General features: G+C 41.4%; 1 protein-coding gene across 1 annotated transcript in view; it reads right to left on the reverse strand.

The window, feature by feature from the left end:
• Window positions 1-13,656, reverse strand: part of ARHGEF25 (Rho guanine nucleotide exchange factor 25) — a 180,800-nt gene that overhangs the window by 24,066 nt on the left and 143,078 nt on the right. Inside the window, exons 4-7 of the mRNA XM_018569766.1 lie at window positions 12,265-12,392; window positions 8,932-8,998; window positions 1,817-1,920; window positions 253-322 (exon numbers count right to left, since the gene is read on the reverse strand). Coding sequence (XP_018425268.1) covers window positions 253-322; window positions 1,817-1,920; window positions 8,932-8,998; window positions 12,265-12,392 — 369 coding nt within the window. The remainder of the gene's footprint in view (window positions 1-252; window positions 323-1,816; window positions 1,921-8,931; window positions 8,999-12,264; window positions 12,393-13,656) is intronic.

Raw genomic sequence — 13,656 nt, forward strand, 5'->3', positions numbered from 1 at the left:
CATCCCCACTCGCTACTTATACCCTTACAGCTCACAACTGTGTCCAGGCGCAGAAGAGAATATCTAAAACTGCCCAACACATAGTGCTTCTATGTGATTCTGGGGGATCAGGGAGAGCAGCAACCATTGCCTTCTTTGCAGTCTTTCAGCTCCTAGGGTTCTTGAGGGACCATGGCACTCAGTCTGCAGCTCACTGTACTCTACACCAGAACTGGGGTTTGACAGTGTCTGCATAAGACATAAAGGACTCACATGCTTTATGAAGAGATGTGCTAATCGGCTTGGGTCCTCAAGGCACTTTTGCAGCTCACCTAGAAGAAAACTGTAGAGGTACAGTGTATTAAATCTCAACACAAAGCGCTCACATGTGCTGTACAGTGTAAGCAGAAAATGAAAAGTTGCTAGGAGAAAGAGGAAGGAGTTTTTTGGCAGATGAAACTTTGCATGTCTCTTAGGCCAAAAATCCCTACCTTCAGGCATTTTTTCATTTTTACAGTTATAATTCCGATTTAAGTAAGAGACAAACAAATTAGAACCTAACTTTAACTAATGCTGGGCACACACCTTACAACCATCGCAAGACTTTTGTCTTGCGATGGTTGTAAGGTACTTAAAAAAACGTACAATCTGCCTATCTTGGACAGGCAGATCCTACTTGCGATGATCGCAAGCCGTGCCCCCCTGAGGGGTGGGCTTCCGATGACCGCAATGCCGAACGGGCAGTGTGTTCTTGCGCACACCGGCCCGCCCGGCTTTTATCTTACGAACATGCTACACACCCGCCGAACATCGTACGATGCTCGGCGGGTTTTCGAACATGTTCGTAAGTTTAAAGTCGTGCGACCTTACAGTAGTAGAGGTCGCACGGCTTCCACACACCTTACGATAATCGTACAATTGCGTGATATCCCGCGATTATCGTATGATTATCGTAAGGTGTGTAGGCACCCTAACTCTTTTTAGGCAGTTAGAGCAATAGCTCTCCACTCATGTAACTCTTGTGGAAAATAGGGTAAGGTTAAAGGGATATTAGCAGTCACCTCTATGCTCCAATACTATGAGTTTGACACTTACAGCGAGCAAATGGAACTGTAAAAGCAATGTTATACTGAACTGAACATCAGTATCAATGTCTTCATTTCCAAGGAGTCTAAACAATTACATAATTTGAATACATACTTTTGTGTGCAAAAAAATATGCTCCGATTCCCAAAATTAGCATGATTATAAATGGTTTATAACCTTGATTCTCAACTGGTGGGTCGTGACCCAAAAGTGGGTCGCGACCCCGTGTTCAGTGTATCGCCGTGTGCCTTCTACTTTTCTAGGTGAGAGTCTCTCAGCCTCCTCCTAGCGCAGCATTGTCAGTTCTCATGCAGCACAGCCATTCAGAATGTGCTTCCTGGCACCGAGTGCCAGCTTGAGGTGGGGTGGGGTGGACTGGAGCTATGGCCACGAGGGACCTCCATCCATACATTCATTGCTTATAGCTCCTTCACGTGCCAGAAGTGCCTGGACCGGGGTGACTTCACATTCTGGCTCCCGTCACCTCTACAGGGCGGGCAAGAGAGTCACAGCACAGCAGCCCAGCACTGGACCCCAGGCTGAGTATCCACTCCAATTCTCGTAATGGCACCCCAAACACACCTCCCACCCACAGTTCAATCACCTGCATCGGAATGCATGGTACCGCAATGCAGTGCGTTCCATTGCAGTGCGACTTGGGTCACGACTTATTAGCCAACGACAAATATGGGTCCTGAGGTTACACAGGTTGAGAACCACTGGTTTATAAGACTGAAATCATGCCACTTACTCTTTGTGCCAATCAAATATCTGGTGTATGTTCCCAAAGACAATTTTGTCTTTTCCCTTCATGTCCTCAGGAATTCCTTGAGCACTCATGGTTGCCATGTAACCCTGTGGGGTAAAGTTGACATACGCGATGTTCATTATGCACTGGCTTTTAGAGAATTTAAAAGTATTAATGAACAATAAAAAACTAAATATGTACAATATCTTAGGGTAAGAAGCTGGGTTAGGTGTTGGTTGAGGGGTTTGGGGTACATTTATTAAGCACTATATTTGTATGTAGGATTGTTGTTTGATATGTGTTCTAAGCATTAAGTCAAATACATATGGATGACAAAAATTTGCCCCTTTAAATTTTATCGCAGCTGCAAATGTTTGTGCTGTAAACCTTTCCCCCGATGCTGCTGTGCCAAAAATAGGCTCACCCATTTTTAAAGCCAAAAACCATGTACTAATATCACAGCTCTCCCTATGCAAAGACACTTTTTATTAGTTTTTTGGGCCTTTAACCATCAGAAACATGAGAAACAATCCAAAGAATTATTACATTTCTGCATTCACAAAAGTCCTCTGTATCAGCATGCCATACCTAAGTTGGTGTGGGCCAAGATTAAAAAGAGCTCAACTTCAGTGAGACAGTTTCCTTCTACTGTACGTAAACTTTATATGAGTTACAGAGTATAGGATTCTAGAGTAACTATGAGACTCACTGCCATTAGGCCCCTTTCATATGGGCAGACCGATCGGATCCACATATCAGTTTTTCATGCAGATCCTGATCAGATGAGCAATGCTAGTCTATAGGCAGCCGGGTCTAAACGGGTCAGTTTACACCCGGTTACACCCGACTCTGGCCAGGTCCAGAAAAACAAACAGAAAAGGCTTTCTTTTTGACGGACCTGATCATGTCCATTTACATCCAATTCCCCATAGACCGACATGGGGTCCAGTCATTTCAGTTTTTTCCTCTATCACCAGATGGAGGAAAAAACTGGAAGGAGTCACAGTGGTGACATCTCATCTATATCGCTCCATTTAAGAGGAGATCCATGCATGGATTCCCTCCTAATCAGCCCATGTGAAATGGGACATAGAGGAAAACAAGCAATAGTTTAAATTGGTTGTGTAGTAATTTCAAGAGCCCCACATTTTGAAACATCTTGATTTTCTATTAAACAGACGTTCTTCTTCAAAACATAATACATTACATGCATTGTAATCAAATTCTATTTAATCAACTGGTTTTAATTAAACAGTTTTAATGAACCGAAGCCTTGTGTAAGGTTAAATAAATTAAAATGATGGTGTTGTTTATGGATGGCCCTTGGTACAAAATAACCACTTGTTCTTCATTACTTGCTGTAAGTGCTCGCAGACAGGTCCTTAACACTAACAGTTTTAGCACTTGTTATTTAATGCTACAATTCTTAGTCTACTTTGTTATTGATTCTGACATAAGCATCTAGCATCAGAATTTGCAGCAAAAAGAGTATCCAAACTAGGTATACCAGGAAACAGGGAACACCTTCCCCGATGGTTTCTAATAAAGCCATGAGGTTAGACTGAAAAAGAACTATATGGGCAGGTAGAAAGGTTTTTTGGCTAAAAATCTGGTATCATTTTTTTTCTTTATTTGATTTTTTCCACACCTGTCCTTAGACCAACCAACAAAGTATGTTTTTAAGGGCACTTTATGTGTCAGGAGGAATAATAACTGTTTCAGCAATACAATTTAGATACCTGTGTGGATGTCCACTAAACATGAATTGTTACCAGGAACTGAGGACAGGTAAACACTATCATAAAACCTAAAAAAAATAGATTGTCTTGAGCTATTGAGCTGTTTGAAAAAAAAAAGATTTTCAAAAAATGTATCAAGGAAAGCGAGAAACAAATGTTGAAAATGAGGAGCTTTATCTGCTGGTTAGGAAGAATACTACATAGTAGTCCTGCAATATGCAGCCAGTTTTGTTTATTTTTCATTGCAGTAGTATCGTACTGTGTTAGCCAGCAATTAGTGCAGAAAGTCATTAGCTATGAGTGGCCCCGTCAGCACTTCTCTGTTAGACAAAAGTCAATTTTTTAATCAGCTGTCAGAATACAGTAGCCCGGCAGGGAAGATTCCATCAAGGCCATTTATTAGGCTGAACAACAAAAAAACTACAAGTGTAGGGCCAGCTTAAAGGGTTTCTAAACCCTCCGGGTTTTTTTTGCATTTATCTACTGTTAGCGAGCAGTAGATATAGGCAAAAAGTTAAAAAAAAAACACACTTTAACAGCAGTTTAAACTTACCCCGTCTTCGCCGCGCGCTCCCGTCCGAGGGGGAAGGGAAAACATTTTTTGCCTTTAATGTCACTTTAAAGTGACATTAAAGGATAAATTACTTTTCCCTCCCCCCAATGTTAATGTCAGCATTTACCTTAAATGATGTCTCTTAATCCGATCTTCTTCTTTCCTGATGTTTTCATCTGTCCCTACAGCGGTGCGGACTTACGTAAGCGGTGCGGACAACGTAAGTCCACAGACTTACGTTGCATCTCTGCCCGTCTCCCAGCCGAAAATCCGAACTGCGCATGCGCCCGCCCCAAGATTCTTTGCTGCCGCCCGAACAGTTTCGGATTTTTTGGGCGGAAGCGTGCAGCGAAAACAAGGTAAGTTGAAATCGCTGTTAAAGTTTAAACCACTTTGACATTATGGAGCATATTTCTTTGTTAAAAGAAAAAAAAATTCACTGTAATTCGCTAATTAATAAAACATTAAAAAAATCCAAGGAGGTGAATACTTTTTATAGGCACTGTATGCACAAAAAACATCATTCTTTTTATATACACAGAGATACCTTTGTTTTAAGATGCAAGTACAAGTCTAATATAGAATAAAGAATGCAGTCAAGGCTTTCTATTAAGAAAATGATGCTCCATCATTTTGTCATATTACTTAGCCTAATGACAGGTAGTCATTACGGCAATATGATGATCCTATGATTTTAAAACATGTTTTTAGTAACCAACAGAAGATGGCAGTTAAATAAGACCAGCATATTGATACTGTCCATTTATTATTAGACATCCCCTCTGACGCACTGCTGCGCTCTCAGAAAACATATTGGTGTAATTAGAGCGTATATAGTAAACAGTACATTGATGATACTGCTGTTTTACACTCACAGAGAACAAAAATGACTTAATGGGAGCCTGAGAGCCATTACATTATTAGTCACTGTCATTTCAGATGATGAGCCCTCAGTAATGAACTACTTTTGATACAGCCGTGCAGGAAAAGCACCTTCAAATGTCTCATGTTAAGACTGACCTAGCTGATGTGAGCATGGCTTGGGAACAAAGGCTCACCCATATCCTTTTACCAACATGAAGATACACACATCCCAGAGGGCCTGCGCTGTACAAGTTCCTCCTCAGTGTTCCTGCACTCCCTCACAATTTCCTGCTTGTGTTATATCAGCTGGGTTCTGTTTATTTCTCTTTGTGAAGGGTAATAAGTATCCTCACAATGAACTTTTCAGGCCGTAATGAACTTGCTGTATAAAACAAATACATAACTGACAAATCAGAGGACTAAGCATAACCGCTATAATAGAAGTAATCCTTCTTTCCCAATATAGCTCTGACATAAAAAACATTAAGACCTTCTTAGGAGAAACAGCATATATATCCTATTTTATTGACATTTCAAATAATGCTGATTATAATCTGTTTTGGTCAAGCGAAACTCCATGTGTGAAAGAAACCCGACTAAGTAGTATCGGTATGCTACCAAGAGACACTAATCAGGCATCATCTTTCAAATTTTTGAACATGCACTAGAGTTAAATGTTATTTAGTTTCTTCTTTATAGTGACTATATAGAATAGTTCACAAAGTATACTGTATAAACATTTGTTAAAAGCATCATATTAAAAACTTTTATACTTTGAAAAATTATAATACAATTAACTCAAACCCATTATAGTTTCCTTAAAGAACTGTAGCCAGGCTATAGACATTGAACTATTTACATATTCCTAACAAGCAGTAAAAATGCTTTAAAACAAGCCCCCACTGACCTCTGTAGTTGCATGTACCATGGAGTAATTCATCCTCCAGGTTCTGAGAAAAAAAAACACTTTCACTTTCTCCTTTTTAAGCTTATTCTGCTGCCCCCTGCTAGCAGTGAGTTGGCAGCTTTTTGAGCTATAATTTGAACACTGAGCAGATGCAGGAAGTGGGAAGAGAGCTGAATGCTGGGAATGGACTTGAACAACCTCATTGGACTTCTTTTGAACTTTTTAAGGCTCAACAGACTACATTGTTTTAGGGCCGTTCATACCAGGTCCAGTGATCTGCTTTTTTTCTACGCCTGATTGTTGTCTAAGTGCCTTGTTCACACCATAACACAGCCTTGCAGTACATTGCATTAAAATGCAGCACGTCTGCATCTTCACGCATGGACATTAACCCATGTCAACCCAAACAAAATACAGCGGCCGGTCCGCAGTTGGTTAAACTTTTGTTCAATTTTTCTTCATTTTGCCTTTTCAAATTTGTTGCAATGCATTAAATAGAAAATTTATAAATAAAAAAAAGAAAAGGCTTTTCTTATAAATAACATTGCCATGCACACAGGAAAGAAAAAGCTCTTTATTGCTGTTTTGTATTTTTTTTTTCCTCTTTAGATTGCAGAAAATAGAATACTTTTTATACGACAATATTGCTAAAGCCTTGTCTGTGTCAAAAATATAATGTATGTATTACTTTGGTATCACAGGTAATGGCGAAATGATCCCTGAATAAGAAATAGGCCCACAGCTGAAATGTAAAAAATTACTTTGATCTATAAGTAGTATACAAGTGCAGGTGCTGAAATAATTAAAGCCAGCAAGTTTAGCTCTAGGTTCATTTTACATGTTTATACTTAACTGCTCTGTTGAAAAAAAAACCCTCTTGTGTAAAGTACTCAACAGTTCAAGCTAAAAATGACATTAAAAAATTAATTGGAGTGACTCATCCACTGTAGCCCTCCCCGTCTGCTTTGTTCAGATGGCTCTTGTAGAACTGCAGTCAGAAAAAGGAAATCTGAAGGCAAACGGTTTCTGCTGCACTCTCGCTTTGAAAAAAAATGCTCTGCATCTTCTGTAAACCCTAAATTAAATGTATACTTGTAAAGCAAATATTGTATACATATTAAAATATTAATAAACAGAAATGTAACAAACAGTTAACATTGAAAGTCAACCAAATCCATAATAGCTTCCCATTAGGTAAAGTTGTCTGGTAAAAAAAAACATCCTAGCCTGTGACTGGACAATGAAGGAGCAGCAGCACTCTGGTGTGGTTATACCTGTCCTCTTTTCACCTGTAAGCATGTTTACTATGTTAAACTGACAGCCATATGCAACGCAATAAAGCTATTGGGTAAGAGTGAAACCCATGCTTCTGCCATCTGACTTCTGCTGTGCAAGGAATTACAGGAGGCTGATACAAAGATAGTTTCAGGTGCGTAAGACAGTTCATTGCCCAATGTCCAAATCCTTGATAAAAAGACCCCTTAAGGTAACCAAAAAACTGAACAATTTAGCAAGATCAGACAGCAATCAACCTACCTGTAAGAAAACAGTAAATTGTAATGTGCACTATATTGCCAAAAGTATTGGGATGCCTGCCTTTACAAGCACATAAACTTTAATGGCATCCCAGTCTTAGTCCGTAGTGTTCAATATTGAGTTGGCCCACCCTCTGCAGCTATAACAGCTTCAACTCTTCTGGGAAGGCTGTCCACAAGGTTTAGGAGTGTGTCTATGAAAATGTTTGACCATTCTTCAGGAAGCGCATTTGTGAGGTCAGGTACTGATGTTGGACCGGAAAGCCCGGCTCCCAGTCTGCGCTCTAAATCATCCCAAAGGTGTCCTATCAGGTTGAGGTCAGGACTCTGTGCAGGCCAGTCAAGTTCCTCCACCCCAAACTCGCTCATCCATGTCTTTATGGACCTTGCTTTGTGCACTGATGCGCAGTCATGTTGGAACAGGAAGGGGCCATCCCCAAACTGTTCCCACAAAATTGGGAGCATGAAATTGTCCAAAATGTCTTAGAGGTCCCTTCACTGGAACTAAGGAGCCAACCCCAACCTTTGAAAAACAACCCCACACCATAATCCCTCTCCATCAAACTTTACACTTGGCACAACACAGTCAGGCAAGTACCGTTCTCCTGGCAACCACCAAACCCACACACATCCATCGGATTGCCAGACAGAGAAGTGTGATTCGTCACTCCAGAGAACACGTCTCCACTTCTCTAGAGTCCAGTGGCGGCGTGCTTTACACCACTGCATCCAACGCTTTGCATTGCACTTGGTGATGTAAGGCTTGGATGCAGCTGCTCGGCCATGGAAACCCATTCCATTAAGTTCTCTACGCACTGTTGTTGTGCCAATCTGAAGGCCACACGAAGTTTGGAGGTCTGTAGCTATTGACTCTGCAGACACTTGGCGACTTCTGCGCACTGTGCACTTCAGCATGCGCTGACCCCGCTCTGTCATTTTACGTGGCCTACCACTTCGTGGCTGAGTTGCTGATGTTCCCAGTTGCTTCCACATTGTTATAATTCACTAAGAGTTGACCGTGGAATATTTAGTAGCAAGGAAATTTCACGGAACCCCAGAATCCAATGATTTGGAGGGATGTCCCAATTCTTTAGGCAATATAGTGTATCTGTTATTATTATTATATATGATTTAAATAGCGCCAACAGTTTGCTATTGACACCCTTGGTACAACTCTAATGAGGAAAAAAGGGTATTGGTGGAATTTTGTAGCCTACATCCAATTATTCACAAAAGAAAAGAGTTTTGCTGGGCACAAGGGCATAGCTGAATAGCACATACCCCTAGCATACAAGGGTGAATGTTTATGTGCCTATTGGCTAGGGACTGGATCATTTCTTCATGTTTGTCATGTTATATCACTGGCTATTACAATGGCTTCTTTTTTCTTGATCAAGTGATTTGAATAATAGAGCATATCTAGATGTGTCATTTCAGAACATAATTTATTATGTATCCTTCAAAGCTAGTATATATCTTTGCACCTGTTAGTAAGCAAGGTAAAGAATATTCAGTTTTACCTCTACTATTTGGCCCAAGTCTTCCACATACATCTTCTCAGTTTCTACTAACTCCATTAAGACATACCTGTACATTGTAGAAAATAAGTTATTATTATTGGCACAGATAAAAAAAAACCCTAAAAATTATTTGTAACTTCCCTCCCGCAGACCCCCACATCCACAGGGCAGGGATATGGGGATGATATCCATTTTCCCTTTAACATGGGGATAAGGTGCCTTGCTAGGGGTGGCCCCCACACACTCGCTGCCAACCCTACCATGGGTAGGCAGGCTGCAAGCCTGGATAAGTGTCTGGTATGGATTTTAAGGTGGGACCCCACAATGCTTTTGTTCTGGGAAATCTCTCCTCAATTCCTATTTATTTCATAGGTGTCAGATAGAATGGGAAAGAGAGGAAAAAGAAAAAAAAATCTAATTGAATGAGAAAGGTTTAGAATGCCTGTGAGAATTTTATTTCAGTCTACATCCCTGTATGGGAAATTATGCTACATCTCCTTAGCCAAGTGAAAGATTTCATACAGAACAGAAATAAAACAGAAATCTCCTTAACAGGCTCAGACACAGAAAAAATAGGATGTTTGTACTCACTGCAAAATCCTTTTCCTGAAGTCCCATGAGGGGCACAGGAAGTCTTCTGGTTATACTGCCGCCTACAGGAGGAATGAACACTGGCAAACAAAAAACTGTAGGCCAGCAAATTTGTCAGACTTGACGGGAAGTCAAACTTGGGGGTTCTTGATGCTGAAGTCAAGGGAACAGAAAAATGAAAGGGACACTCCTTGACAGTCAGAGAGGGAGTCTGCTCCTTAGGCTTCTACCACTGGGGAAGATAAATGCTCTTACCACCAATAACATCCCTTAGGAAAATATCTAGGGTTGGCTGAAAGAGGCATTGTGAATCAAACCCTTAAAGATAGTTCCACAGACCAGTACCTTAGCCAAAGTGCTCTACGTATATGCACTGGCAAGAGACTAATGTGAGAAAGAAGGCATGAGGCTTCCAGTAATGAATTAGACATGGTCTGACAAAGTAAAATCACAGACAGAATTAGGTGCAAGGTGGGACCTCGCACCCAAAAGCTCTGGAGCGGGCTTCGAACCACTTTTCAGTTGTGTCCTGAAATGCAGGTGCATCCTTCCACAGAACAGTAGTACCCTGTTAAGGTGAGATATGGCAGGATCCACAGAGAAAATGGGCTACTTCTCAACAAAACCTGAATCAGATCTCTGCAGCTGATGACTCAGAACCTGCTAAGGCCACAGGCAAATTAGATACAGAATCTGCCTGAGAGGGTGTGGGAATAGGCTTATGGCATCTAGGATCAGAGGGTCATAAAACCTTGCATAATTATAGCAAAAAACTCAGCCAAGATGGCAGAGGACCCATCCACACCTTACAGAGTCAAGGAAGATTCTGAAGATGGAGAGACTCTAAAAGTAAAGGACAACATGACTCCAGGCTGTAGATGTCGTTACCATTAGTAGGTGTGCTGCAAGCAGCTCCTGACCCTGAAAGTGAGCTGGAGGTACCTGTTGCAGAAGCACTGTCCCCCATCTCTAAAATGTGGCATGTTGTGGCCACAAAGCAGAAAGGCAATGTACAGGCAAGGTAAGAGAATAGGCTTCAATACTCATGAAACCCAGACAGCTGGTAACAAGTGAGGGATAGTGACTGGAGGGTCAGATTGCCAGCGGTAACAAGCGTCATTGTAGGCAGGCAGTAACAGATCAAAGATTGAAGATCAACATGACTCTTTGCAATAGCTAGCATATGCTTCCCTGATGCTGTATGGTGGGAAAGAGAGTGTGGCGTGTGTGTGCATGACCCTACACCCAAGGGATGACTTTAGTGTTCAGTCCCACAGTGTTAACCTCTTTCACAACAAAGCTGTCATGAAATGGGGTATATTGGTGCCAGTGAACAATGAAAACTATGAAGCTCCCAAAGCTATGGTTAAATCCGGCTTATTTACTTAATTTTCATAGGCAGGACAACCGCAGAGACAATGCCATTGGCCCTGGACCTGGAAAGCATTCATAGCTAACTTAACCAGGACTAAGTCTGGAAATCACTGCACACGGAACCCAGTGCCAGAAGATCACATTCAGGCTAGCCCTGCAGCGTCCATTCCAACAGGGTCCGGATACAGTACAGTCCAAAAGCCAGGCTGAGGATGACTGTGCCAGATAGCTGCTGATCAGAGATAAAAACCTACAGCAGCAATGTAGAGAAGAGTCATGATTGAAGAAAAAAATAAAGGAAACAGAAAAAAAAGCTAGAATAAAACACAGGCTAGCCTTTACAACAGCAGAGCTGAAGAAAAGATGTCTGTCCTGGGGCATACTGGTAATGGAAGGAGGTATACCCTGGGCTGGCCTAAAGTTTTTTCTGTTAGTCAATGTCCAATCCTCCTGTATGCAGCAGTATAACTTGAAGGTTTAAGACTTTCTGCGTCCCTCAGTGGCTGACAAAGAAAAAAAAAAACTTTGGGGTTGGGTTTTAGGTGATGCAAAAATTCAGTAAACAGCCATACCATATGTTACCCAGTGACAAATCAAATGTGTAAATCATAGCCTAATATTTAGTATATGTAGATAATGTAGATCTTAAATACCATGAATTATGTGTATTTATATGGAAGAGCTCATATGCAGACAAGGCACTCTGATTCCTATAAATGTGAAACCCCATTATTTTTACTTAAAATAGATATGGTACATGAATGTCATCACTTACTGGATTAGTGAGTAATGTTTGGCTGCAGGGACGCCACCCATTAAACATAAACAGCTCAGAAATCACTGCAAGCAGACTCTAGCCACGTTCTAAATCAAAGTCAGTAGCTGATAATGTAGGAAACAGCTACTGATTGGCCACATCCCCCGGAATGCACTTCTATTGTCAGGTGCTCAAGAAAGCCTTCTCAAGTCTATGTTTCTTTTCCTCTGGACTTATCAGTAGACTTGCATTTCCCTCCCCACCGACCTTATCATCCATGAACTTAGCCATATCTGCAGTAGTTCAACATTCCTAGCCATTATCATCAAAGGCATTACTAAAAACATGAGTCCCTTACCCACTTATTTAACTATTATTTCTGACAAGCTGAAAGCTGACCATAGACAGCAGGTGTACATACAGGCACATTTTGACTACATTAATCAGACAATTCAACTTTTTTATTCAGCAAAACAAATGACGATTATGTCATGTTTATGATCAGCTTTACAACTATAAACTCACCTAGATGTATTAGGTGTTATCAGTATTACTAGAAGAAAGATGAGTAAAGGACCATTCCCCATAAGCCCCAAAAAGGACTCACTTACATACTCTTTTCTAAGGCACTCTTCCTTTCTTCTTCTGTTTCTTCAGGGGAATAGGAGGAAGCAAGAGACGTTTCAGAAGCTATAGACTCTTTCTTTCTGGAGTCTGGGAGGTAGGATGTGTGCGGATCCTGCAAAAAAAACAAAAAAAAACAAAATTATAATAATTAATCGATCTTCTATAGACAAAACCATCTTTGCCTTTTGTATGAGTGAAATAATTGCTGTAATCAGCTATATACAGTATAATGATAGAAGTAGAAAGACCTGGCAGCAGTTTCATGTAAACTTGTACTTCAAGAGAACAGAAGGCTTGGGCTGCAACGTCTTCATATATACCAGTGGCATAGCAGCAGACATGGCAGAGGTTCCAGTCATTACCCAGCCCACAAACCTAGGGGGTCCAGAAATGGCTTCCGTTATAGTATACTGTAGAAATGGAAATCACCATGAGGACGTACTCATGACTAAAAGTTTGTTGTTTTGAATAAAACGTGTTTCTGGTGGAAATGGTTAACAAGCATTCCCACTCCAAAAAATTACAACCCAGTTAAAACTCCAGCCTAGCAGAAATGCCTAAACAAGCCTGCAACAGCTGTTTAGAGTGAGTTCTCTGTGTTGCAAACAGCAGGCAGCAAGGTATATAACTGTGACGGACTGAACCGTCACTGGGGCTGCTGGAGGAGCCTGAGGGCTAGCCTCCTTCCTAGAGACTATGGACCTAGGACTATAGAGACCCCCCCTTGTGGGTTGAAGTGGGTGTCCGGGGCCCATGGACGGTTGTAGCAGGGGAGCCTGGCCCTACAGCCGTCCAATTTCACAATTCAATGCCGGCTCTGGAAACCCAATGTTAATGAAAATGATACACATATCAGCCCTCCCATTCAAGCTATCAGACTAATCCCTGCTGACCCTGTTTCAAGTCCTCATTTGCATGACCAAGAGGACCTAAGTGAGGACTAGATGGGACTTTACAATTGACCAATAGGAAGGTGTTCGGTTGGGCGGGGCGTTCAAACTGCTGTGTGTCCTCCGCCCTGTCCTATGTTTTAATCACTCTGTGTTTGACTGGTTGTTGCTTATGTAATGTAATTATCTCCTGGGACTTCTCTGTGTCATTACACATATCAGCCCCCCCCATTCAAGCTATCAGACCAATCCCTGCTGACCCTGTTTCAAGTCCTCATTTGCATGACCAAGAGGACCTAAGTGAGGACTAGATGGGACTTTACAATTGACCAATAGGAAGGTGTTCGGTTGGGCGGGGCGTTCAAACTGTTGTTTATAAAAGTGTGTGTGCATCCAATAAAGGAGATTCCTGTTTGAACTTACATACAGCCTGCCTGGTGTTTGTTCTGAGCTATCACCACTGGATACGAACGGCACACAGCTGAA

The sequence above is a fragment of the Nanorana parkeri genome, unplaced genomic scaffold, assembly GCF_000935625.1.
Source record: "Nanorana parkeri isolate BGI_ZX_2015 unplaced genomic scaffold, ASM93562v1 scaffold35, whole genome shotgun sequence".
Classification (NCBI taxonomy): Eukaryota; Metazoa; Chordata; class Amphibia; order Anura; family Dicroglossidae; genus Nanorana; species Nanorana parkeri.